This window comes from Excalfactoria chinensis, chromosome 17 (genome assembly GCF_039878825.1).
Source record: "Excalfactoria chinensis isolate bCotChi1 chromosome 17, bCotChi1.hap2, whole genome shotgun sequence".
In the NCBI taxonomy this organism is placed as follows: Eukaryota; Metazoa; Chordata; class Aves; order Galliformes; family Phasianidae; genus Excalfactoria; species Excalfactoria chinensis.
The window spans coordinates 3,923,057-3,949,053 of NC_092841.1; the positions used below are offsets into that span (position 1 = coordinate 3,923,057).

The following is a 25,997-nucleotide window of genomic DNA, read 5'->3' on the forward strand; positions in this document are numbered from 1 at the left end:
GGTGAACAGCTGCAGCCCTGCTCCCCCTGACTGCATGGCATGTGTGCTGGGATCAGCAGTGGGTAAGGTCTTAAAACTGAGCAATCTGTATCTTCATCCACCGTGATTTCTTTTTTCTTTCTTGGTTTTTGAGAAATGGCTTTACCTGCAAGCATGGTTCATCCTTCTGTGTTGTTGTGAGGGCAGAGATGTGCAGGTCAGGAAGGGTGGGTGCTCTGTTTTGAAGCTTCCAGACAAGGAGAGATTGAATTCACAGCTCCGTTGGCATTTGCAGCAGTTTCCTTTCAGAGCCTGTTGCTTGGCTGAGGAGGAGCTGGGCAGCTCTGCCCTCACTCTGTTAGGCAGCCTTCATTTTGTGACATCAAATTGCAGCGCTGTGCCATGTGGTGCTGCACTCAGCACAGCTCCAACACAGCCATACGTTCAGCTGCTGGAGGGAGAGTGCTGCTGAACCTGAGGGGATGGGAGCTGCATGCTTCTAACAGCAGTTTTGAGCCCAAAGCTGGGACTTGCATGCACATCACTCCTGCTGCAGCGACCAGCAGCGCTGTCTCCTGTCTGTGGCTGAGCCTTCTGCTTAATGTGAAGTACACTGATTGGGGGAGAGCTGGACTTAATTCCATCACAGCCGATTTCGGGTTTCTTTACTTACTTTGGAAAGGATACAACTGCAGGAATAAAAGAATTTTGCATACGAATCGCTTTTGTTTCAAGAAGCAGCCCTGTTCCTCTGATGATAAGGATACTTAGTAAGTAGCGTTTTTAATCTTCCAAGTGTTTCCTGGTGTTGATGTGGCAGTGCCTCTGGAGCTGTGCCTTGGCAAGGTGACAAATCTTCCCCACAGGTGACTCCAGCTAACACCTGCGTGGTCAGTGCTGCTGGGCCCTGACCTTGCTTTGCTGGTGCTGTGGTTGTGCCTTTTCCATTTGGCCTTTTCTTAGCAGGGCTGGAGTGCACGAGCTGTATGGGTGGTGGGAAAACCTTTGCCATTCCTCGGTGTAATTACAGACTGTGTCTATTGAGACAAATTATTCTCACTCCAAACTGTAATGCATGGGTTATTCTGAATGTGGAAAACGGAATGCTTGGAAACTGGCTGGCATTTTATATACCTTTCTATTGAGGGACTCAAGCGTGATTTGTTTCCTCAGATGTGTGAAGTGATGGGTAACCTAGCGGCTTTAGACTTAATTTGGGTATAACTGCTGTAAGCTGTGAGGATATTGCAGGAAAGCAATGCAGCCAGAAAGTGCTGGATCCGCAGTGAAACTGTTGACTGCAGCTGTGCTGGTACAGGCACAGAACCTGAGCAGCACAGACCAGAGGCACCTTTGTGCTTTCCTTACCCAGCTTCACTCCACAGCTGCCCTAAACCATCCCCTGCCTTCCCTGCTGCTCAGAGAGGAGTTCTGCTCACTGCTGCGCTGACTGTGCTGCCTTCCTGGCTGCTCCCCCCAAAATCTGGCTTTTCAGAATGAGAGGTGAGTGCATAGAGGAAGCACTGCCCAATAGTTTTGCTCTGATCAGATTCCCAGCAGGGCCCAACACTGCAGTCATCCTTTGGCTTTGCTCTTCGGACAGCTGTGGAAGATGGAAGTTGTTTTTCCCTGGAAGGTAGGATGCACATCGCATCCAAGTGAAGAGTTCTCATGGCTATTGCAAGAAATATTCATGCTTCTGTTCAGCATTCGAGTCCAAGTTCCTTGAAACACCATTAGAATTGAGGCAAAATAGCCACGTTTTCTAAATTTAGAGTTACTACACGGTTGTGTAACTGGCTGTAAATGAAGCAGCTCTTCAAAATGATTGTTCTGTCCTTAAGTCAAGCAGCTTCTGTCCAAAGCCTTTCTATCCTCCTGCCCCAGGATGCCTGCAGGGGCTGAGCTGTGGAAATTCCCATGCAGAAGTACCATCTCCTCTTAGTGAATGGTCTGCAGAGTGGAGATGTAAGCAGAAAAGCGGGGCTGGAGGGAGGGGGGGAATCTGTCCTTCTTGGAAAACTTCTGGGTTTGTTGTTGTTGAAGTCTGCAGATGTGGATGATTCATTTGCTTCCTGTCAGAGCAGGCTGAGCTGCATTGTGGTGTTCCAGAGCTTGGGAAGCTCTTCCTAATGAGGTGTGGTGGTATAGAATGTTTCCTCCTTGAGGTGTATTTAATGCAGCCTGGGAGTGATGAACACATACCCGGTTTATTCTGACCATGGAAGCTTTCTGAACTGCAGCAAACCTCACAGGATGCACCGGGCTGCTTCTCAGACTGTGCACAGACTGCATGTTCCTGAAACATAAGAGAGGAGGACACCCTGCAGGATTACCCAGCAGTAAAAGTGATGCCGTGCAGGAAATACCAGAACCTGATACCTGGGTTCCTGGATTTACCAAATAAAGAATCCTGAAGTTTCTGTTGAGCACAGCAGCTGATGCTTTTATCCCCTGCTGGTGCTGTATGCTCTTACTGTGCAAGTTTGGCAGTAAGATTCAGGCTGTGTTGCTGAGTCGGTCACTGCCTCGTCCCTCAGGCACATGGGGCTGTGCTGGCCTTTGCCCCTCTTACATGGGGCTGGAAGCTTCTTCCTCTGTTGAGTTCTATGTGCTGGTGGGGGTTGTTCTGTTACATGACAGAGCTGTCTCTGCTGCACTGGTCAGCTCAAGGACCTGGTTGGATGGCATTAAAGCTCCTCACCTGGGGCTGCTGTGATCCCAGTGTTAGATGAAAACTTAACGCTTTCCATTACGAGCACCCTGTGTTTCACAAGAGTGTTGTGCCCTCAGCTCTCACGTTTCTTGTTTTGGTGGCATCTTAGAGCAAGGTTAATAATTTATAGGAAGTAAGCATCACAAGTAGCGTTAATTGATGTGGTCACTGTAACGCATACATAAAACCTTTAATCGGAGGAAGCTTTCTTTCTCCCTCCCCCCCATCCCCTCTGTGTTGACACTTGGAGATCTGCAACAAACCCAGCTTAGGTTCCTGGCTTCCTTACTCATGTTGTGCCTGTGCTTTTTCTATTCTCAGCAATACGGTTTGGTACCAGGCTGTCATCTGTCACCACTGATTACCATTTGGAATCTATTTGCTCCTGTGCAATGATTAAAAGAAGCAAGAGTTGAGTTATGTCTTACAGTGACTGTGGCACGAGTGTCAGCACTGCACCAGTTCCATGTATTCTCCTCTTTAATTGCCATTCAGATGGAAACACGCTTTATATTCACACCTAATGTCATCTCTCCCACGGTGCTCCTTCAGCTCCTTTTGTTTTTGCCCCGTGCAGCTTTTCTTTTCAGATTACAGCCTCCTTTCTGATGAGCACATGTGCAGCCCTGCAGACTTATAGGGAAAATACTCTTATCTGAGAGCTCCCAGCACTGCCGTGCTTGCTGCAAAGTGAGTGCCCGCTGCAAAAACAGGTGGGTTTTTTACTTAACGTGATTGGAAAGTGCTTGTGAGCCCTGTGTTGGGTTTGACAAGGTGTATTTAACCTCCTTGGCCGTAGCCTATGGGGTGAGCTGCTCCACCCAGCCTGCTTCTGCAGTTACAGCTGCTTGCTTTGCTGCCTGCGGTGACTGACATGAGCCTGAACTTTCTCTCGCAGCGGTTTAATTTGAGTTTATCTTAATCTCTTCTAATCTGGCACTGAGAAGTGTTTGCTGTCAGAGGAATCCTCCAGGGACTGAAATGATGGCCTGGAGAGGTGGCAGGTTCTGCTTTGCTGCAGGTGCTGCTTCTGAGCTTTGCTCTCACACAGCTAAGGGTAAGCGTGGGATGGAAGCAACAAGCAGTGGGCAGAGCTCTTTTTGGAACTGAGATCTTTGTGCTTACCCCATTTGAGCTAGCAAGGCCTTTTGAGAAGGCATTTGTGAAGCCTTTGAAGCCTGCTGTGCAGCTCAACATCTGCCTCCCCTTGGTGCTGTGAATATGATGATGTGAAGTGAGAGTCCGTCCCAATTGTTTCGGAGAGCAGTCAAAGGAATCCTTGCAGAGTGCAGTTTGTTCCCAGTTGTGTTGCTAACTTAGCTCCTTTCCAGTTCAGCACGGGGTGACTGCCTGTGGTCTGTACTGCTGGCAGTGCTTAAATGAAGGCTTGGAACAAAAGATCAAGGAGTAGGCACAGAGTGATGTCTGTAGCATCATTGTCCAACCTGTATGTGCTATTGAGCATGGTAGGAAAGGCTTCTTGGGTCGTGGCTCAGCTGGTTCCTGCTATGCTGTAAGATCAGGTTTGTTGCTGCTACAGCAGACTGATGGGTGACACTGTGCTTTGTTTTTAGGTCTTCTCACTAATGAATAGCACTGGTATGTGAACTAGGAGGGGGCTGGAAGTGGAGAGGTTAGCGTTATCTGCATTCTGAAGAGTAAAACAAAGGATGTTTGTTGTGTTCCCATGTGAAAATAAGGCCCTGGTAGGAGCACCACAAGGTTAGTGGTGTGTGTGTGTATCTGGTACTGCTGCTTCTGGCTTCACCTCATCTAAACATTGCCTTGGAGTTTATTTGAGGTTTGCAAGAATAGGAGGCACTTGTCATGGTCAGCTAGGCTGTGATTTAGCAAAGTGGCAAATCTACTTTAGGGACCGGGAAGAGGAAGAGCTTTTAATCACAAGTGACAACATGCAGTGTGTGATTGGAACCCAGGCCCTGAGCAATGGTGAAATCCCTCTGCTGCCACCTGCCTGGCTGCAAGGAGCTGTTATTGCAGGCGTGGGGGCTTCTTGGTGCTCTGTTCCAGCAGTTGTTGGGATGTCACACAGAGCTGTGGATTGCTTTCCTCCCACCCACACTGCTAACTTGTTTTTAGGAAGATGTGCTCTTTCATTTCCCTGCTTTAGTGCACGTTGGTGCTTTGTTAGGTGAGCTAGGAAGGGGCTGGTAACAAATCTCTCAATATTCAAAGCCCGTGGCACTTGTGAAGGTGCTTCCAAGTCGTGCTCTGCTTGTGACTGTCAAGGAGGAGCAGTGCTGACTCCTGCACAGTGCTGTAGCTGTGACACTGCAATCACAACAAGGTTCTGGAACGTGGCCAGGGCAGCAATGGACAGCGTGTGCCACACCACCATATAATGACTGTTGTGACTTCCCATCTTTGTGAGTGACCTGAAAGCTAAGAGGAACTCCAGATCTGGGGCTACAACATGTATTTGCTTTCAGTGAAGGACGTAGATCTGGTAAGGATTCATGAAGGCTACATATGTCGGTTTCCTCACCCAGGAAAGTAGTGTTTGCTATTCTCTTGTGGGTTGAAAGTGCAGATTTCAGACAGGAGAACTGTATGGCTGTGTGCTGTTCAATCCATAGGCTGCTGGTTATTGCAGCACTGCAACAGAGACATCCGTCAGCACAACCCATGCAGAGGTGGGTCGTGAAGAACTGCCTTATCTTATCTGAAGGTGTGAACGTAGCAGTAAAGAGATGAGATCAGTTTACAGCAGCCCTTAGGGCTGTCACACAGCTGTCTGCACCAACCCTGGGTGACAGAGCTGAACCCTGCAGCGCAGTGGGTGCTCTCTGCACGAGGAGACCTCAGCTGAAGGCTCTTCACTTGGGAGCCCACCTTGCAGCCATGGCTGTAGGGGAACCACAGTGTGAAAGGGCCTTGCTGCTCTCTCCCTGCCTTTTCTCGCTCCTCTCAACATGCAGCCCTAATTGCAGCCCTAATTACAGCCCTGGCAGCTTACAGCTGGAGCTGTTGTCCTGTCCCAAAGCTGCCTGGCTTGGCCTTTCTCAAATCTGATTGCAGCTTCACCTTACACATCAAAGCAGCTAGCCGGGCTCCTTGGGCTCTATGCATTTGCCTGCCCCAATCTGCATCTGGTGGCTTTCTGTGCTCTCTCCTGGAGCTCTCATGTGTTGTGTTGGATCTGGAGAGACACGAGGCTGTTTCATCTATCCCTGCTGAAGTGCTGGAGCTGAGCAGCCAGCATCCCCTCTGGAGATGGGCCTCCCTGGAGCCAAGGAATATGGGTCAAAGTTAAGTATGTAGAATGAAAAAGAGACCTCATTGTAAGGCAGCGTTTCACCTAGATAATCCAGTGAGGTCCTCACACTGATGGGAAACCTGTTCTTACATATACGATGTTTTATATGACTCATTGAGCAAACCTAATTAAGCAGCAGCATCAGCCCTGCTAAATGCCATGGCACGTGGTCCTGAAGGCTGCAGGGCAGGCACCCATTGTGTCCTCTGTCCAAATCCATGCTTTCAGTGCCTGAGGCCGTGGGTAAAGGATGAAGGAGTGGAGGTGTGAGTTCAGCACCTGATAGGATGAATGGAATGGTGCTGCATGGCAGTGTGAGCCCAGCGTGGAGCTGCAGGGAGTAAGGCATGAATCTGGACAGGTGAATTGAATGGGCTGGAGGGCAGTGCTGCGTGGGGAAGGCAATGCTTTCTGTATGCTGGGTACAGCTGCTGGAGGTGCATGGTGTGCCATGCACACTAAGTGTGTACCAACGCAAACCTGACATGGGTAAGGAATGCCTGTCAGCAGCCAGCATAGGGCTGGCTGTGTGTTATGCAGATGTTCATGCCTGAGGGCCTCTAGCTGTGGCTTTCTGCTGAATCAGGTGCTTTTTGTTTTAAGTTTCTAATAAGAACAAAGCATGTCATTTCATATGCAAGGCCAAAAAGTCTTCCTTTTTACTGCCTTCTGTGTGTATGCTTGGCATGCTTCTTAATCTTGACAGTATCCTGAGCAGAACATTTACATGCAGGTGAAATGCTTTGTTCTGACTTCTTGTCCCCAGTGTAATGATGCATGTATTCCTTCCTGGCTTCCATGTTCCACCCCAGTGCCAGCTGCCCCAGAGGGGCTGATGGAGCTGCAAATGTGTGTATGTGCAGCCTGCAAAGCTGGGTGATGCTGCTGGGCAAAGGCACTGTTGTGAGCATAGGAGCATCCTGCTGGAGGCTGGGCTGACTTGGTCTGGGCTGTTGCACGTCCTCATAGGGATCTTGCCACATCTGACCAACATACAGTGGCAGTCAGTCAGCTTTGAAGGGAGTACATAGAATCTATTCCTCGTTAGGAATGACAGCGCTTACACAGCAGCCTAAGGCTCAGCCACCTTCATGCCACGTGGCTCCTGGGTGCCCTGCAGTCTGCAGCCAGCTTTGCCCATCTTTGCAGGGTTCCCAGGACTGCCCCCACCGTGGCATTCAAGCAGAGGTTGTCCAGCCTGGGCTTTGGGATGAGGAGGGAGCAATGCACCTCTCCAGCTGTCACAGCTTTCTAAATCATCTCGAGGGTGTTTTGCTATAGCGTTTGCAAACTCCAGCTGCGCTTATGGCTCAGTGTTTCATTGGGGTTGTGAAGGGCTGGAAGCCCTCTGTGATAGCTGAAGTCATTAAAGCAAGGAGCACGTTGTGTGTATGGCCCATAACAGCCTGATGTTAAAGCAAAATGCTCCCTTTCTCCCTGTATGTGTTCACAGAGATATATCCTCATAAAAAAGTCATTGTAGGAAGTAGACATGGAGTGAATTACAGCTCCAGGAAAGATGGGGCTCCCTGTCAAGGATAACTGACTTGGTTTAAGAAGGTGAAATGTATCTTGCAGACGGTGGCCATTGATTAGTTGTTCTCCAGCCTGTTTTTATTGGGTGTGTGGATGCGAAGGCATCCAGATGTACAGAGCATCCTCTTGGAGCCATGCCGGGATGGGGATCAGTGCCTTTGGAACCGATGAGCTCCATCATTCCTCATCAGCATTTTTCCCTCCTGATGCTGACATCCCCAAGAGGCCGTTAGCACAGGTATGGAGTTCTGTGTCTGAGCTGGGAGTCAGTGCCTTTCTGCTCTGAAAGGCAAACTCTTGTTAAAGAAAGGGGGAAAAGCATAAACAACCTCTCTGTGTTTGGAGGCAGATCTGCTGACTCCAGGCAAGCAGGCTTTTACTGCCTATTGGTCATGCTGTCTGCAGTGAGCCCTTGTTCCTATAAGCAGAGCTGCTCACAGCTGGTGAGTTGCACCTGGGAGAGGCCCCCAGAGGTGGTGATGGTGCTTAAAATGAACCCTGTCAGCTTGTCCCAAACCTCAGCAGTGAGCAGAAGGAGGGCTGGGAAGGATGGAGGGGGACAAAAGCACTTTAAAGTGCAGTGTTTGTCAGAGCTATTGAGTCAAATGTGATGCATTCCGATGCTATCTGAGCATCCTTTGTAACCAGCTCTGCGCTGAGACATCTTACAGGTGCTTCCAGGTGGTGATACCTGCTTGGTGCTGTCTTTGGCGTTGGTGGGAGGATCATTATCTGCTGAGTTCTGTTAACAGTCAACCTCCCCCTTGCTTTTGTCTCTAAGATCTGTTAGTGAAGGGGCAGCAGAATGCTTTTAGTGTAGATCCCAATGAAGGGGCAGTGGTACGCTGCTTAGGGAGCCTGTCCTCTTGTTAAGAACAGGAGGTTTGCTGCTTGGCCCAGAGGTGCCTTGTGGCCCTGGGAGACTGTGGGCCCTTCTGGAGCCTAAGCTGGGTCTGAATACCTTGGTCCTGCAAGCAGCTTGTTGATGTCCATGTCCTATACCCAGAGGATGCCAGGCTGGCAAGGACTACTGCAGGTATAAAAGATTTTACTCATAAAGCCCATATGCAGAGGGGGCCACTTAATTCACCTTCAGCATGTTTAGAATGGAAATTCAACGGACTTTAATAGGGAAAAATAATAATAATCAGAACATCTGACTTTTGTGTCACATCCAGTGGTTGAGTGACAGCCACACAGCGGGGCTTTCTGCTTGCTCAGCTAAGAGATGGGGCAAGCAAAGGATCCCCAGGTTTATCACCTTCAATTATTATTGCATCAAATGTGGCTCCAGGAGTGTTAGGTCGGGCTCTGGAAGGCTCTCTCAGCCCTGTCCCTGTTACATCATTGCTGTCACCAGTACTTGGGGGTTTTCTCTGTCATTGGAGGGAATGGGAGGTTGTTTGCTGTTGCGTTGCAGGGTGCACTGACAGTGAGTACAGCCTGCTCTGGTTGGAAGTGTTTGCATCTCCCTCAGCCATTCTGCAAGTGGCGGATTCCCTTCCTGAATAAAAAGCTGTGGAACAACACAGCAGTAGCAGAAACTCCATTGTGAAATCAGAGCTCCCAGAGCCCTCATACAGATTCCATAGGGTCTGTGCCTTTTTGTAACAGCCAATACAGCACTTCTGCACAGGAGACATAACTGGAACTCCATCAGTGAATAGAAAACGCAGTTGAGGTTGGTTGGTTTTTTTTTTGGGCAATGATGCAATTGTGCTGCATTGTCCCAGCAGCATTCACACACACTCATCTGCAGTGTGAGCCGGGGGAGTGGCTTTGCTGTTTGTCAGGAATGAAAGCTGTACGGGGTGCCCGTGTTGGCACTGAGTTTGGGGTGGGCTCTCTGTAGCATTCCAGACTGTGCATGAGCTGGTTGTAAAGGCTTTGAATTACTGGTTTGTTTGTTTTTTCCATGATACCTGAATGCATCTGGCTCAGAAGGCATTGTTAGATAACAGAAAGCCATTGCAGAGCACTCGCTGTGGCACGCAGCCACTGCTAGCTGCTGCACCCCCTGAGTCACTGCTTGCCTTTGCTCTGTGCTGGGGCATTGGGGGTGAGATGAGCCACGCGTCCCTGTCTGGAGGTTTGCTCTCATTGCAGGGCAGGAGAAATGGCTCAGCTCTGTGTGCTCACTGCTCGGGAGCGTGCCATGACACAGCACTGCTGTGCTTTCAGCTTGAGCTATTTATGCATGGGTTTTCAGCGTGGTTTTATCTGCTCCACTGTTTACTCCATAAAATAATCCCACTTCAGTTCAGTAAAATTGCCAGGGTTCCTTACCAACTAAATGAGAGTTTTTTCAGGCAGCATTGCTGCCGCTGAGGCTTGCAATGCATGAGTCTGTGAATCACGTTAAGGCACCTTAAACTGTTCTTCCTTCCTTGCCTGTTGCCTCAAAGCTGTTTGCAGGTCCTGCTGTCTCAGAATAATTGTGAACAATTAGAAGCTAATTTAAATGGCTGGTTTGCATTCACAGCAGCGGTGTATGAGCTAACCAGCTGGAAAGGAGGCAGGGTGATTTTGTTGCTATGTCTCTGTCTCCCTCTTCTTGTTCCCTGGCAGCTTTTGCAAGGCAGATATTTGCATTGGGCCAGCATTCAGCTCCCCATGTGCATTGCTGACCAACTGCTGTGTGCCCCCCATGCACCCAGTGATCAGTGACTGATTCCTACAGCACACATGCAGCCCAGCAACAAAGAACCTGTTGCATGGTAACCACCATCTCCATCCTGAGGCAAGGATTTGAAGACAGGTAAATCAGAGAGCTGTTAGGTGCTCTTCTTGCACAGGGAAGAGCACAAGCTTCATCAGCATGGCTGCTGGGTTCCCAGCAATTGGGCTGCTGGCTGCAGCGTGCTCCTTGGTGTTAGGCAGTGCCCAGAGCAGCTTCTCTTTGGGGTGGGTCTCCCAGCAAGCAGGTACATCTTGTTCTTTAGACCCACTTAGAGTCTAAATCTGGAGGTCCTGCACAAAGACCAGCACAGCTTCTGCTTGCAGTCACTTTCTGAGGTTCCCATTCCTTAACCAGGCATTGCTCAGCAGGGTCAGCATGTCTGCACAGGGCAGTGCTGCCTTCCCATTGCAGTGCACTGCAGCTCCAGCCTGCTTCACAGGCTCTGGGGGAGGGATGAGTCCATCTGCAAGAAGTGTTGGCTGCTGTATAGGCAAAATGCTGTCTGCTTCTAGCCAGCATCTCCTGTGTCTCTTAGCTGCAGTCTCATCTGGGTTTTTTCAGGTAACAGTGCCATCTGGTGCTGGATCCTTGCTCTTTATCAAGCTTTTCTCAGATTCTTAGGCAGAGGTGGTAGGAGAAGGGCTGCTTTTAATCAGCCATCTTACTGTGAAGCAGTGGGTGGGGGCTGTGTAGCATTGCTCCTAGGGGGAGCAGCTTGGTGGGCTGCCTGGGCTGTGTGTTAGCTGCCCCAGAGTCTGGGTGTGGGAAGCAGGGCTGTCAGAGCTGGGTGCCTTCTGTGTCTTTATGCTAAGTACCATTACCATTATTGTGCTGTTCCTGGGCTCTCTTTCAGGTCTTTTGTAAAGCTTTTTGTCCTGGCTTCTCTACCCCTCCTTCAGCTCCCACTTGTGCTGTTTCCCATTGCCTCATCCCTTTTGTGATGGCTGACAGTGCTCTGCTTCTGCAGGCAGGACAGAGGCGGTGGGGATGACAAGCTGAAGGTGCTACTGCCCATTCCAAAGCCATTTTCTTTCCAAGCAAAGCAGAGGAGTGGTGGCTCTGTGCAGCTCAGGTCAGTGCTCACCTGCTGCCCCTGTCCTCCCAGCCACTTCTGCCAGTGCCGTGCTCCCTCTGCTGGGAAATGCCTTCAGACTTCCTCCTGTCCCATCCAGCAGCAGCCTGATAACCTTCCTGCCTTCTCATCTTCCTTCTCTTAGCTATTGCCCTGTTCTCAGCCTTCCATTTTGGATCCATGGGCTCATCAGGCCAGGGAACGTCTTTGCAGTGATTTCCAAAATGTCGTGTACATCTGCAGAGCTACAGCAGTGATGTTAGTGGTACAATAAATAGCGTTTGACATTCTAGGAGGAGGGAAATCTAAGGAAAAGATTTATTTTTGCTGAGAGAGATATATTATGAATCCAGATTCCTCTGCTCTGGGCACTGTGTTTACCCACGTTATAATTAAACTGAACTTTTGCTGCATCTGATGATTTACTCATATATTTATGTATATGTATTTTATCTTTTTTAGCCAAATTCCTGTTGGAAAATGAAAGCAGAGCCTCTCAGGGAAAAGGAAAGCAGAGCCCCTTGGTGTCCTGCTGCCATAGGACCTGGAGGTGTTTGTTGGGAGTGAGAATGCATTGCTGTAATTGCTGTAAGCAAAGGGCCTGCAAGAAAGGCTTGTTACTTCCATGGCAGCGTGGGGCTGAGGCTGCTGCTGGCAGTAGGATCCCTATGGACCACCTGTAGGTGCTGCCTTCTGCTCTGAACACACGTGCTGGCTGCAGAGTAAGATTAAACCCAAGGTTTGCTGGTGCTGCTTAGGGTAGAGGGGGGCGATGCATCCCACATCATGCTGAATGCCAAAGGGTTGGTATGTCCATGGCGCCGTGAACAAGAGTTGTAATGGCAGCAGTCTGCAGGTAGTGCTGGAGCAGTACTGATGCCATCTTAGGTTCTGTGAAGTCCTTTAAAGCCTTTCTTTGAGATTTAGGGAGAAGCAACCACTGTTCTGTCCTTCTGCCCCTGGAGTTAATCATCACCTTGATCTCATGCAGAGCATTGTTTGCACTGCCCAGAACAGCCTCACCAACACACTACTGTGCCAAGTGTAGGAAATGAAGGTCCTGTTTGCTGTCCTTTTTCCCTCCTTCCTTCCCCAGAGCAGCTCCTGTCTGGAGCCTGCAGCCGCTTCAACTCAGAGCAAACCAAGGCTCATCTTCAGCAGGATTCTCCTTCTGCCTTCTTTCCTCCCTTCTGCCTTCTTTCCTTCCTTCTCCTGCTTTCTAGACAGCTCACGTGCAGCAGAATACGATCAGTGTAATAGAAACGTCTTTCAAGAAGGGTGAACTCTGTTATGCAGAGCATGTTTTTATAAGTTATCTTTGTTGCCACCGATAGCGTTGATGGCTGAAGTTCTCTTTAAACCATCTCAGCTTCAGATCTTTGGGATCTTTGAAACTCTCAACCTTTGTCATCTCACTCCGTGCATCCATGCTGCATTTGGACAGCTGACTTGTTATTTTGGATACCTCGTTTGGGTTTAAATGAGCAGCTTGTGTTGATTGCCGTGCTGCTGTTGTAGCTGAAGAGAATTTGGGGGTGCAGTCAGAGTTTAAAGTAGAAATTAAGGACTGAAAGCAACAGTGACGTGTTAATGAGGAGACCTTGGGGCAGTGATGGATCTGAAAGGTGTTTTTTTCCTATCGCCCTTTCTTCTGCTGAGGGAGCTGACTGTCCCTATCACAGGACAGGCTTTATGAAATTGCAAGTAATGCTTTCTCTATCTTTATTTGCAAATTCAGCAGGGCTGTGTGGAGATGGCTTAAGTGAGAACAGTTACACAAGCTGGATGAGGTGGAGAAGCAGCCAAGAAGGAGCCGCAGGTCTTTGCTGGTTAGGGCCTGGAAGCCAGGCTGCTGCTGCTGTGCTGCTCCCATGCTCTGCTTTGCTCATGGGGAAGCACTTCCACACTGCACAGAGCCCATGTGGCTGCTGGTAGGTCACTGCTGGGGGAGCTCATCCATCACATGGCAGCACAGCCAGCCGCCAAGGCTTCATGTGCAGCAGTTGTGCATTCCTATCTGTTAGTTATAAGCAGTTACCAAAAGGGAGGGTGGGTGTCTGCTGCTTTTTCTCCTCCATGCTTGTGTGTTTATTCACAGAGTTCTTGTTGTAGGGAATTAAACCTTTGTCTGGCATAGGAGCTGGGACTGTGTTGGAGATGGGGGCTGTGGGATCACACCAGCACCTTTCCCAGGTTTGATTTTTTGCTGGACAAACATTGCAGCTGTCAGAGACAGCAGTGGCACAATGTGAACTCAGTTTAACTCGCTGTTGGCGAGAGCTGTGCTGGATCAGGTGTCATCCTCACAGCCAGGCTGAGCTGGGCGCTGTTGGGAGCTGAGCACAAGTACCAAAGTTGCACTGCTATGGCTCACCCAGATGGAACATGTGCTCCCAAATCTTTGTGCTTCTGCATATTGAAGGCACAGAGTTGAGACATGGTCAGCCTTGGGCTGAGGTGGATCACAGTGCTGGGAGGTCTTGGCCATCCTGGTGCCCACACTGTGCTGTGGAGATCCTCAGCACGGCTTGGTCTGCATGGTGCATGGAGAAGTCCCCTGAACATGGTAAGGAGCCCCTGAGCTGCAGGCTGGTGTGTGTGAGAGCAGCAGGCAGTGACTGTGGGAAAGGCGTGCTGATTGCTGGTGTAAGAAATCATTGGGCTGAACAAAAGCTTAATGATGTGATGTTCTTTTCTATCTCCCAGTTTTAGGGTCCAGCAGCTACCCATCAAGTGAGAGTATTCAGCTGAGAGTGGGAACATGGTTATGTTGGTGCTCGTTCCCTAAGCAAAAACCCAAATGCTTTGTACCACCCCCATGCAGTACAGAGTATGACCAGAGCTGGTGGAGCAGTCCAGGTGTTCCTGCTTTGGTGGTGTTGTGCCCCTGAGCTTGGACCCTGCTTCAGTGCTGAGTACCTGAGTGCCAGGACTGTTGTGCCTCTTAGGAGCTGCTTGGCTTGTAGTGGTCCTTACCCATGGACCTGGTGTGTGTGTGCTGGCCTGCCCTTCTGCCTGGGTGAAATGTGTATGTGGTTATGAGCATTGTTTGCTTTTTGAATGTAGGTTAATGCGGATTAAAAAAGGTGTGAGGGCAACACAAACAGAGCATCCCTGGAATGAGAGGTGTTGGAGGTGTGTGGAGGATGCTGAGCTCAGCTCTGTGTGCTGCTGAGTGCATCTCTGGGGAGCTGAGAGTTCTTGTTCCTGGGTCTGTTGGCAAGGCACTTGGCTAGAGCAGAAACAAACCTTGAGCCATGTTAATGCTGACTTTCATGGAGGCAAATATAGCAGCTGAGCTGTAAGTCCCTGTTTTAAAAGTGTATGCAGTGCTGAGTGAGAGGCCAGCCTCCCATGGATGATGATCACACCACAGGGATAACATAGTGCAGTCACTCTTCCTCTCCTGCTTTGTATTCAGGAACAGCCACTCTGGTGTGCTCCGGTTGGGTTTGTTTTGTGCTTTTAATGGTCTTTGCATGATACCAGACCTGCAAAGTATTTATTTCTGGGCTGGTGTTCTGCCTACTGCTTGACTTACTTATCCTAGCAACTGAGGCAGGTGGGTCTGGTGCACAGAGCTGAAAATAGTCGTGCTGCCTTTGCAAATAGAGCCATCAGAGAGCAGGTTAAGTGTGGTCCCCTGCAGAGAGAGCTCGATGCTTTGCTTTTGGAAGGAAATGCATGGTTGCATCCTTCAGGTGCGGGTGGCTGGGAAGGAAATGCTTGTACAGCTTCCCTGATTTACCTGGGATGCCTAATGTACAAATATTGCTCATGCCAGGCAGCGTCAGCTTGGGTAATTCAAGTGTTGTTCAATTTAGTACGAAGCAGAACAGCTCAGTGGTGGGTGATGAGTTGGTTTAATCTGGCATTGCCCTAATGCGTGTTGAAATGAAGCTGTCATTACACACCAAGCTTTGCATTAAGAGAACTCTTCACTTAAAACCCTCAAACTGCTGCTCACAGGTGTGCAGTTACCGGCATGTGACTGTTGCTGTGACTGTGGTTCTGGATGTGAAGGGCTCTCTGCACAGTGCTTCAACAAATAATTTTAGAAAGCATGATAAAAATGGATCTCTATCTATGCCCTGGTGGGCTGTGGGAGGCTATGAATGCTTCCTCAGGCTGTGGGAGGCTTCAGGTTTCCTTCCTTGCTGCAGCTGAGACTCAGGAGCTGCCCTAAAAGCCCCACTGGCTGCCTTGCTTCCTGCCTTACTGAAACAGCACCATCAAGAAGGCAATAAATACTCAGGTGCTTCTCTTTGATTCCGGATCCTGAAATTATAGATTTATGTCTTAATTTTGCTGTGCAGGCTGTAAGCCAGGGTGTGGGCTTGGATGAGATGCTGACAAAGCACAGTGGGTTTGGGGATCAACCAGCAAAGTGATGCACATAGCAGGAGCAGGGAGTCGAATGCTGGAAGTGAGATGTGAGGGAGGCTTTGTCCCTGATCCACAGCTCATGTGGTGCTTCCTGAAATGCTTGGTATGTAGTTAATGTGTTTGTAGGGCTCAGATTGATGCAAATATGCTCCTGAGCACTGAAATGCAGATGAGAAGTGGCCCTGTTCTGCAGGGGGAAATCTTAACCAAGCAGCCTTGTGTCCTCCCCATTAGTATGCTGAGGACGTTATCCCTCATACAGCATTTTTGTCATGCATTAGATGGGAATTGGGTTTTGCTGTTTTAAGCCTATTAATAACACTTAATGAAGCAGCGTGCTAGTAGACTTCAGATGAGTGAAGCAGCTTGATGAAGGGTCACTGCTGGGAGGACATGGACAGATTAACCGGCCAGGAATTGTTGGGTCCATGCAGTGCTATCTCCCCTACCAGCAATGTGTGGGGAGTGTTGGAAGCCTCTTCAGTCCAGGATGAAACGCTGTGCGTTTGTTTGCCATGTGAAGTGCCAATGCTAAGTCCAATCTCTCTCTTTTTTTCTTCCCCTTTAGCTGAAGCTTGAAGATCGCTCTGTGGTCCCTCGAGATGTGGTCAGACATATGAGCTCCAGTGTAAGTGCTCTTTTTCTTGTCCCTGTTTGATCGTAACGCTGCTGCATGGATTTCTCAGTCTTGCCAAATTGCCTGAATGGAACTGAACAATACTGATTTGTGTTCTATTTTTAGTGTGTCTAATAGAACTAGCAGCATCCCTTGAAAATGAGATACCGATAAGGCTGCTTCGCTGCTGTTGTGTATCTGCAAAGGTCTGAGCACAGGCAGCCTGGCAGTGTCAGCTCATGAGACAAACCTGCCCATCCGGGTGTCCTTTCAGTTTCAAGTCAAGCTGCTCTGAGATGTGGGGAGTGCAGACCTGCAGCAAATCCCAGCATTGCTGAAGCAAGACACGCACCAAAGCATCTGACACAGCTAGGTTGGCAGAAAACAAGCTGGCTCTTAATCAGCAGCCTGTAATCGTTACCTTGATGCTTTCCTATTTAAGCCCTAGTCATTGTACGCTAGCTTTATGGTATTTGTGCACATCTGAGTGATGGAGATTTGTTTCCTTGTAGGGCATACTGGGTGCACTGTCCCAGTATTGATCATCCAGTGAGATGGGATCCCTCAGGAGCTTAGCTGGGCTGGCAGCTCGGTGCTGCTGCTCACAGCTAACCTATAGCCCTGAGCCATATGGGCTGCCAGGTGGATGCTTGCATCTTCTCTTGACTTGCTGCCCATGTGGTGCTGAAACAAACAGGCACTGGTTGCTGTGGTTGCACCACATGGGGAGCTGTGTGCTTGGTGAAGGCCATCCTCTGACCTGTGTTTGAAGTAAAGCCTTTTTTCAATCCATTAAGGGAAAAAAAAGGCAACCCAGTCCTTCTGCACAGGATGTTCCAAAGAGAAGAAAAAGGTAGGAAAAAAGAAAACAACGTGAAGGATAACTTGAGAAATGCTGAAAGCAAGCATTTCCTTGAGAAATCGAATCCTTGTTTGAAGTGGAAATTTGGATTCAACGTATCTGAGTAAAACTTGCAGCTCTGTGAAAACATTTCAATCCAGAACAAGGAGCTGCTGTCAGATGGAAATATCAGCTGCTCACGGTGCTGTACCTGGCACAGCTGGACCCTGCTGTGTATCCTCTTGCTCAAGGCAGGGTGTTCTCTGTGTCCTGCCTTTCAGTTGTCTGTTTCTCATGCTTTTTACCATCCTGAAATCTTAAAGTCACTTTGAGCTTTTCTCTTCTTGGCAAATGAGGATACGCTGCTTTTGTTTGCGATTTCCATACTCTTTGGAGCACAAATGGGCTTCTCCAGCTTGCTGCACATATGTTGGTAGGTACACTGGTGTGTCCCAGCAGGCATCCAGCACGCTCTTATTTTCAGTTTGCATGTTTAGATGTTGGCTTTTACTTGACCATTTGTGCTAGTGGCTGATAGCATCATTTTATCAATAGGATGGTAGCTAAATAACTCGATTTCTTTCCTCCCCTCTATTCAAAAGCATGGTGTATCTGGAGATGACCCATGCTTCATTTCAAGTGTATATTAAATATCAGTGGTAAATAAAGCAATGAAGCCCTTCTGTCCCAAAGAAAAACATTAGATGTATTGCAAACAGTCACTACCACGTTTACAATAGGAGAGCTGTGGGTGTCAGCCTGCCCCACACCGCTTAGCCTGGCAAGCGCACAGTGAGGAGCTTGCTCTGTATGCACTGCACTCCCAGGGCTTGTTTGTAACCTTGGGTAGGAAGGACTCGAAATCCTCTGTTCCTCAAGAGAGGAGCTGACTCCAATTCAGTGCTTCTCGTCTAGCGCTGAGCGCGAGGAAGGAATGCCTAATGCATGAAATGAGGTCATTTTCTCTGATTGCGGTTGGGCTCCCATGAGTCTCATCCAGATGGATACAGAATGGTGGCAGACTCCATTTTTTCCAGGTGATGCTTGGGGGGGGGGGGGGAAGATCAGAAATAGGGCTGCAATCTGTCAGGGATCAGGGCTTGTTGCTTTTGGAGGTTTTTGGGTGTTGCTGCCCCTTTAAATTAAGCGGTGGTGGGTGGAGATCTTGTTAGAAGGGAGCATTGAGGGAATGAGTCGGATGGGAGATACGTGGTGTGGGGTCTTGGAGCTTGCTGAGCTGCTGTGCTCTCAGATGGGAGTCTGATGGGGTCAGGGAATGAAACTCCTTTTGCTTTGGGACCGCATTGCTGAGCGCTGCTGCAGCCTTGCAGTGATTCAGCAGAACTTCCCTGCCCGCAGCACTGCCTCTGTGGCGCAGGGTGATGCTTCATGTGACAGCGAGGTAAATAAACCCAGAACAAGCAGCTCAGCAGCAGATGAGAGAGGAGAGCCAACATCCAGTGCTCCTGTTGCTTCTCAGGCCACTCGCAGTGTTGATCTCTGCTTTCTTAACTGTTGCTTGTAAGTCTGTTCTCACTCAAGAACTTGGCAACTGGAAGGGGACATGAGCTGAACTAAACCCTCTGCTCCATCCCGTGAGCAGGAGGCACCCAGCTGCCTGACTCAGGTGTGGTTCTGGCACAGCCTGCTTGGCTCTCTGCAGAGGTGTCAGTGGGCAGCAGGGCTCTGCAGGGCTCCTCCTGGCCCTGTGCAGGCTGCTGGCTGTGCCAGGCTTTGTGCGGCCATCGGCTGTAGCTGAGAGAGTTGGGAAGCAAAGGGAACCTCTCTAGAAGTGGCAGTAATCTGTAGAGCAGCTGGAAGGGATGAAACCCTGCTGCCCTGAGTTGTGCCAGCCCAGCTCCCCAGCCCTGCTGATACACTGGCATGACTCTGCGAGGACGTGGCACGAGGACATTGCTGTCTTCATTGCCTTGGGAGCTGTACCCTGCAGGACACAGGCTGCCGTGATGCCAGGACGGAGACTGCAGCATGCAAGGTGGAAGTGCAGCCAACCTGCGCTGAGCAACCTGCCCAGGAGCCATTCTGGGCTGTGGGATGTCTTGGCTCCCAACAGGAGGTGGGGTGAGATGAGCTGAGCACCAGCAAACTTGTGGCCTTCCAAAAGGGCCGCCCAGAGCTCTGGGTGAAAGCCTTGAATAAATATTTGCTGTGACCAAGAGAACAGCATGCTTATAAGTGGACCGAGCAAACAAATCCACCTCTCACCCAGTGTAAGCCCTTCCAGCATTGTGCTCAAGTCCTCTTGGTGCAGTGACCTTCGTGTTTGAGATAAGGGCAGCCTTGAAGTTGCTGATAGGAGGGCATTTGTCACACTGCCCCTCAGTCCCACTTTTATGGTGACTGTGGGCTTTAATAAATGTAAGTATGGATTGTCCCAGCTGTCGAGGGCCAGGGCAGCTGCAATGTCTGACAGTGTTTGGGTTAGCAGCCTGCCCTTGCAGGCTTCTGCCATATGTGTAAGCAGTGTACGTATTGCCAAACGATCCCCAGAAGGCTCCCGACAGCATGTGGTGTTTTCTTTGGGACAAAAAGGATTAAAACTTCGCTCAAAAAGTGGCAGAGGCAATGACAGCCACCGCATAATTGGATCAGCTGTAAATTATCTGATGTGAAACCTTGACATCTGCAAGGTGCCAGATTTTTTTTAGCATGGCAGCAGGTGAAGCCCATTTATAACATCCTGCACAAACAGGCTTTACGTGAGGAGTCATAGATTGCTGTGTGCAGGTTATGCACAGAGTGTGTACATCTGTGTGTAGGACCTCCTCTTGGTTCTAAACCCTTCTCTTTTGTGCTTCCAGGACAGCCAGTGTGGGACTGTAATTGATGTCAATATAGAGTGTGCTGTGAAGCTGGTAGGAACCAACTGCATCCTGTACCCTGTCAACAGCAAAGACCTGCAACATATCTGGGTGAGTACGCAGCCAAAACAAACAGAGGAACCAGGGTTTTGGTGATGGGAAGAGTGCTGCTGTGTTCCAAGCGACTTGTGCAAAGGAAGCATCTGTGCAAGATGTACCTGCAGCTTGGTTTTATTCTAAAGCATCCTCTGTGGGAGAAGGTGGAGCATCTCCTCTTCTCCCCATCTGCTCTGTGTTTCTGAGCACCTGACTGAGCTCAGGCTGACTTAGAAGACAAGGTTGTCACTAAGTTGTGAGAGCTTCTGTATGGAGATTGCCAGGTGGCAACACGGTTGGAGCAGCCCCGCAGCACTGGTGCAGCAATGTTGTTAGTGCTTAAGCAATTGGAATGCTGAGGGGAGCCAAGCATCTTTCTGTTGAACTGAAACATTCCTGGCTCTCCCATTTGTGCAGGTGGGGGATTTTGGGCTGCTGGGTGGTGTAAGGTTTTATCAGCTACAGAAATTCAGGGCTGTTTAAGTGGAGAATCTGTACTGTGCTCTGACTCTTCAGTGTACCTTAATTCAAGCTTACAGCAAGGTCTGCAGCTGCTGCCTGAAATCCCCTCTGAGGTTGCTATCCAGTCTGCACTGTGTGAGGATTTGCTCGCTGGTTCAGAGTGGAAGGGCTGATGTTTATAAGGCTCGTTTCCCGTTTTCTTCACAGCCCTTCATGTATGGTGACTATATAGCCTATGACTGCTGGCTGGGCAAGGTGTATGATCTGAAGAACCAAGTCATCCTTAAGCTTTCCAACGGAGCCAGGTACTTCCTTCTGTCGAATGCCCCCTAGCTTTCATGATCATAATCTGTTTTAGGAGAGCTAGATGCAGGCTGAGCTTCTCATTCATCTGTTCCTGTTAAGTCATCTGCTTGCTTTATCCTCGGATATGGAGTACAAATACATCTTTATCTATAAACGCCACTGATTACCCTCTGGAAATGTGTTATCTGAAGGGTGTTATTTTTGTCAGTCCCAGCAGATCAGCCCTCCAGAACTAAAATAAGTTGGTTTTTAAAACTGCACTTCTGCCCTGGAAGAAATGGTTGTTTTGACATATCGTGAATCCCAGACTTCTCAGTAGGAGAGCGTGCCTCCTCCGACAGGCAGCGAGGGAGGATTCTTACCTTAAAGCACCTGCAGAAACGCAGGAGCTTGTAGGCTGGTGCTTTCTGTGAATGATGAAAAAGCAGCCCAAGGTTGAACTTAAGTCGCTACGTTCAGCACTGCTCTATCTGCAGTGTTATTTACAACAGCGTTAGGAATGTTTTTAACAAAGATGTAACCTAAAGCCACACCTCCTGAGGGAGATTTAACCAGAAGCATTGCAAGAGATTTCTTCTTACCTCGATGTGTAGTTCTGCAGAGCCAGTAAATGGTTTGAATTTGATCCTTGAGCGTGTCAGACGGGAACGTGTCAGTTGAAGCCCTCTGAACTCTGTGATGGTACTGAGGTCTGTCTGGTCTGAGTGATGCAGAGGAAGGAAGGAGCCAGCGGAGGGCTGGGAGGCACGCAGGCATGGCAGCTGGGAAACAGCCCATCTGTCGTGTAAATTGGATGGTAATGATTTAAAACAAATAGAGAGGGGGAAAAACAGCTTTGCATGCAGCTTTTTTCTAAGATAAGTGAGCATTTCAAAAGCTATAAAAGACGACTGGCGGATGCTTCTGTGGTTTTCTTGACTGCTGGAGTTTTTGGTTAACCCAAACTGGAAGGTTCTTAAACATCTGTTAAACTGGGAGTGAGAAATAGCTGCTCTTCTCTATCTGCACCACCTGCAGTTACTGGTGGAGCTTAAAACCTTTCTGTTAGCGACTCACACATAGCTGTGTCAAATGAGGTAACTGTTTTTGAAATCTCTATAATGACTCATTTGAAATCCCCACAGAACTTAGTCTGGACATAAAGCTGTTACTGAAGCAAACGTACCCAAACTGCCTTTAGTTTCTTGCGCCGGTGTGGATAAGCAATGAGGCCTCTGCAGCAGACAAATCTTGACCAGTACCTCACATATTACTTCATTTTCTTGTCTTCATATTACTTCATTTTCTTGTCTTTTACTTGCTGAATGGAGCCTTTGAATCCCAGGCAGTGTTTTTTACAAGCCAATTCTGTTCTGGACCATAAAGGCTCAGCAATATGCGTATGGACAGACCCACTCAGGCAGCAGCAGTTAATCTGGTGCTGTTTGGCTCTGGAAATGTGACTGTGTCTCTTGTCTGCTCTCCAGGTGTTCTATGAGCACAGAAGATGGAGCCAAGCTGTATGACGTCTGTCCTCACGTCAGTGACTCGGTGAGCTTCTGGTTCTCCCGAGAGCCTGTTTGGTCAACTTTAACTCATAAGGTTTTTGCATAGGAGGGAGAGGGGGAAGGCAAAACCACAGGTATTTATAGATGCTGAAAGTTAAGTGATGCATTACATCTGAAAAACACTTGGCTGGATCTTCTCTTAAGTAAGGTGTAACAAGCTGTAGCTTAAAGGTATCCCTGCCTATAGCAGAGAGATTGAAAGTGGATGATCTTAAAGGTCCCTTCCAACCCAAACCATTCTAGGATTACTAACAAGTAGGTTTTCAGCAAATACTAAGTGTATCCCACTGTGTGTTTTGCAAACAACTTGTATGATGCTCGGTCAGATGGCTGATGTCAAAGAGGTTCACTGTCTGCTCATTACATCTGTATGTGCTCGAAAAGGCTCTTGCTCCATTTAATACTTTCAAAATGTAAAGCTTTTTTCTGGAAAAGGGCACGTTGTGTAAAAGATGTTCTGCTAGAAGCACGTTTCTAGATGGTGTAGAATACTCTCTTGCTGTTGTTGTCTGTTGCATTCTCTGAATGGAGAGCTGCCCTCGTGCTGGAGTTTTCCATATCGTGGTGGGGAAAGTTCTGCTGGCATTTCAGCTTTGTGCTGATGGAATCTCAACTTCCTCACCTTCCAAAGCAGACAGCAGCTTGCTTCTCCTTCCAAACGCCATCAGCAGGGCTTCGCTGCATTCCCAGCAGCTTTATTTGGAATTGGCTGAGAGAACGGTGTGTAATTCATAAAAACTAAAATGCAGCCAGGCTTTATCCATCCCAGCCTTCATAGCAAAGATCTCAAACTGCATTTCTGTTCCTGTTTCATGAGGAGCAAATGGGATATAATTGTAATATGATGCGCTGCTGTGGCTTTCTTGTTCTGCACAGAAAGGTGTGGTCTGTTGCTAGACTTTCTCTGGTATTTTAGTCTCTGCTATTTTGGGTTGCATGGCATTATTGTGCTCGCTAAATCCGCATTGAAGCAGCATCCAAATTCTGAGTTGATTTTGAGATCTCTTTTTTGAGCCAGGCTGCCTTCAGAACACATGGAGTCCTACAGAGGCTCACGGTTTTGTCTTAAACTTGAGTTATCTCCAGTGTTACCCTTGATTCCCACGCTCAGAATTGCTGTGTTAAGTGCACACCTGGCCTGGATCTCATTGCACTGCTCTTATCCTTTCTGACAAATTACAAGACTTGCTACATTTCTGTGCTCTGTATTCAATCTACTCTAAACTGTTCTGTCCGCCCCCACATCCTGAATCTTGGCTCATCAAATCGCTCTGGATATCAGTGGAAAAGACTTCTAGGAAATAATTGTTTTCTTTACAGCCCTGTTATGTTTGCATAGGATTGTTGTGTTGACTAATCCACCCCAGGCAGGAAGAAGGCTTTCAAAGTTAGTCTGACAGATGGAGGAGTGAAGGCAGGAATCCCCTGGCTGGCTGATAGCTACAGGAGCTTGAACTGGAGCATGGAAAAGAGATCAGGTGTCTCTGCCCAGGACTGTGGCCTCTGTGGCTGCTCGTTACTGAGAACATAGATGTGAAATCCATATCTTTTGTTTCTTGCAAATACCTTTGCTTCTCCCCTACTGAGTCATAATCCTGTATGAATGTGTGATAGAACAGGTTGCTATAGAAACTGCTGGGTTGGCTTCAGGAATGAGCTTTAAGAGATGGGCAACTTGCTGGTGAGACTTCTTCCTTTAAATTAGTCTTGCTGATCACGAACAAGGGAAGGGAAAGGCTGCAATATAAAACTTCTGTCCTTTATGCTGTTTTTTCCTCCCTTTCCCTCACAGGGTCTCTTCTTTGATGATTCATATGGCTTTTATCCTGGGCAAGTCCTCATTGGGCCTTCTAAAGTCTTCTCCAGCGTGCAGTGGCTCTCGGGTGTGAAGCCTGTTCTGAGCACAAAAAGCAAGTTCCGAGTGGTGGTGGAAGAGGTAAGAACTGCCAAGCTGACACAGGGCTGCTTTCTGCACAGAACATCTCCATGGCTGGCAGCTTGGAGCAGAGTCAGCTTGCCATGGTAACCTCCCCAAGAGCAAATGCACCGTGGTTCTGTTCTGAAGTGACAAATTTCTCACTGTGGGCTGACAGGACTTTTGAGCATGGTTTGGCTTTTCCTCCCAAGGGTCCCTGCTGGCGCCTTGTAAGGTGACCATGTGCCAGTACACTCAAAGGCTTGTAGGGCTGATCATTAGGGTAGTGGAAGCACCTCTTCCTTTGAAAGTTAATGTTGCGTGCTATCCAGAAAGGGAGGAATGTTGCTGACTCCTTGCTGAAAGAGGGAGCAGCTCCAAGTCCTTTAGTGTGTCTTTGTGACATTGAACTGCTGAGCTGTATGAACTATAGCTTCCTTCCAAAGCCAGATGCCATCTTGAAGTTAAAAGCTGTAGGATCACTCAGGGTTGCCCACAGCCATGCTATGGAGAAGCTGAAGTGGTTCTGGATGTTGGGAAACTACACTTTGCCACCTTAAATGACAAAAGCAGATTTGCAGCTTTTCTTTACTTAAATTTTCAGATCCAAGACACAGATTTGGGAAAGCTGAAAGATGAAACCCCTTTCTCTTTGTGTTGCAGGTACAGGTGGTAGAACTGAAGGTTACTTGGATCACTAAAAGCTTCTGTCCTGGAGGTACTGACAGTGTGAGTCCTCCACCGTCGATAATCAGCCAGGAGAACCTGTCTAGGTGAGAGCAATTGAAAGCCTTTTGCACTGTCAGGGTCTGCATGAAGGTGGGTGACATGCCTGCAGCTGGTTGGACAAAGGGCTGTTTGTTTTTTCCCCTCTCCTTGTTTATATGCCTGTATTCCAAAACTGCAAAAGAGTGAAGGAATAACAACGAATCCTAATGCCCCACCGTCCTCTCTGAATGCTTTCCAGTCAACAAATGCATACCCTTGTCCTTCTGTTTGTGCCTGAAATAGGCTTCACCTGTTAACTGTGTGTGCAGTAAAACAAGGTGTCCTGCTCCGGACCCACACTGGTGCTTAGGGAGCATCTGGTGCCCTCTGCAGGCTGCAGCTGCAAAAATGGGCTGGATGAAATTCAGAAAGAAAAGTCAGATGAGTAACAGTGCAACACAGCATAGTTCTACCTGGAGCTCATAGGGAAGCTGGAGGAGGGGAGCTCTCAGATGGCATCAAAAAGCACTGCCCACTTGAAATACATCTTGGCAGCTGTCTCTGGGAAGGAGAACTAGAAGGAGTTACTGGTGTTCCACCCGATCCCTTTGTGTCCCTAAGCAGTCCTTTGAGAGACTTCCCACTCCTCCTTTGCAGCTGTGTGCCTGGGAAGGCTTGGTGTGATGTGAGCTTCTACCACCCCAAAAGTGCTGTTACTATGAGGATGTGCCAGCCTTGTGAAGGCCCTGGTTGCAGTTAGGTTCTATTATTGCCTTTTTGCTTTGCTCACGACTCTCCTTTCATTCTTTTAGGGTAAAACGTCTGGGGTGCTTTGACCATGCGCAGAGGCAGCTTGGAGAAAGGTGCCTCTATGTCTTCCCAGACAAAGTGGAACCTGCAAAAATCACCTGTGAATGCCCTGAGAGGAACTGTGTCCTGGGTGAAGGATCTGTGGCCAAAAAGGTGAACTTGGGGGAGGATAAAGGGAGGGGAATGTGTCTTCTCTGACCGGTTCTGATTGCTGCGGTTTTTAAAGCA

At 48.7% G+C, this 25,997-nt stretch overlaps 1 protein-coding gene across 1 annotated transcript in view; it reads left to right on the plus strand.

The window, feature by feature from the left end:
- Positions 1-25,997, plus strand: part of UBE2O (ubiquitin conjugating enzyme E2 O) — a 47,421-nt gene that overhangs the window by 5,696 nt on the left and 15,728 nt on the right. The window contains exons 2-8 of the mRNA XM_072351622.1: positions 16,215-16,274; positions 19,926-20,036; positions 20,691-20,788; positions 22,256-22,319; positions 24,129-24,272; positions 24,915-25,024; positions 25,772-25,922. Coding sequence (XP_072207723.1) covers positions 16,215-16,274; positions 19,926-20,036; positions 20,691-20,788; positions 22,256-22,319; positions 24,129-24,272; positions 24,915-25,024; positions 25,772-25,922 — 738 coding nt within the window. The remainder of the gene's footprint in view (positions 1-16,214; positions 16,275-19,925; positions 20,037-20,690; positions 20,789-22,255; positions 22,320-24,128; positions 24,273-24,914; positions 25,025-25,771; positions 25,923-25,997) is intronic.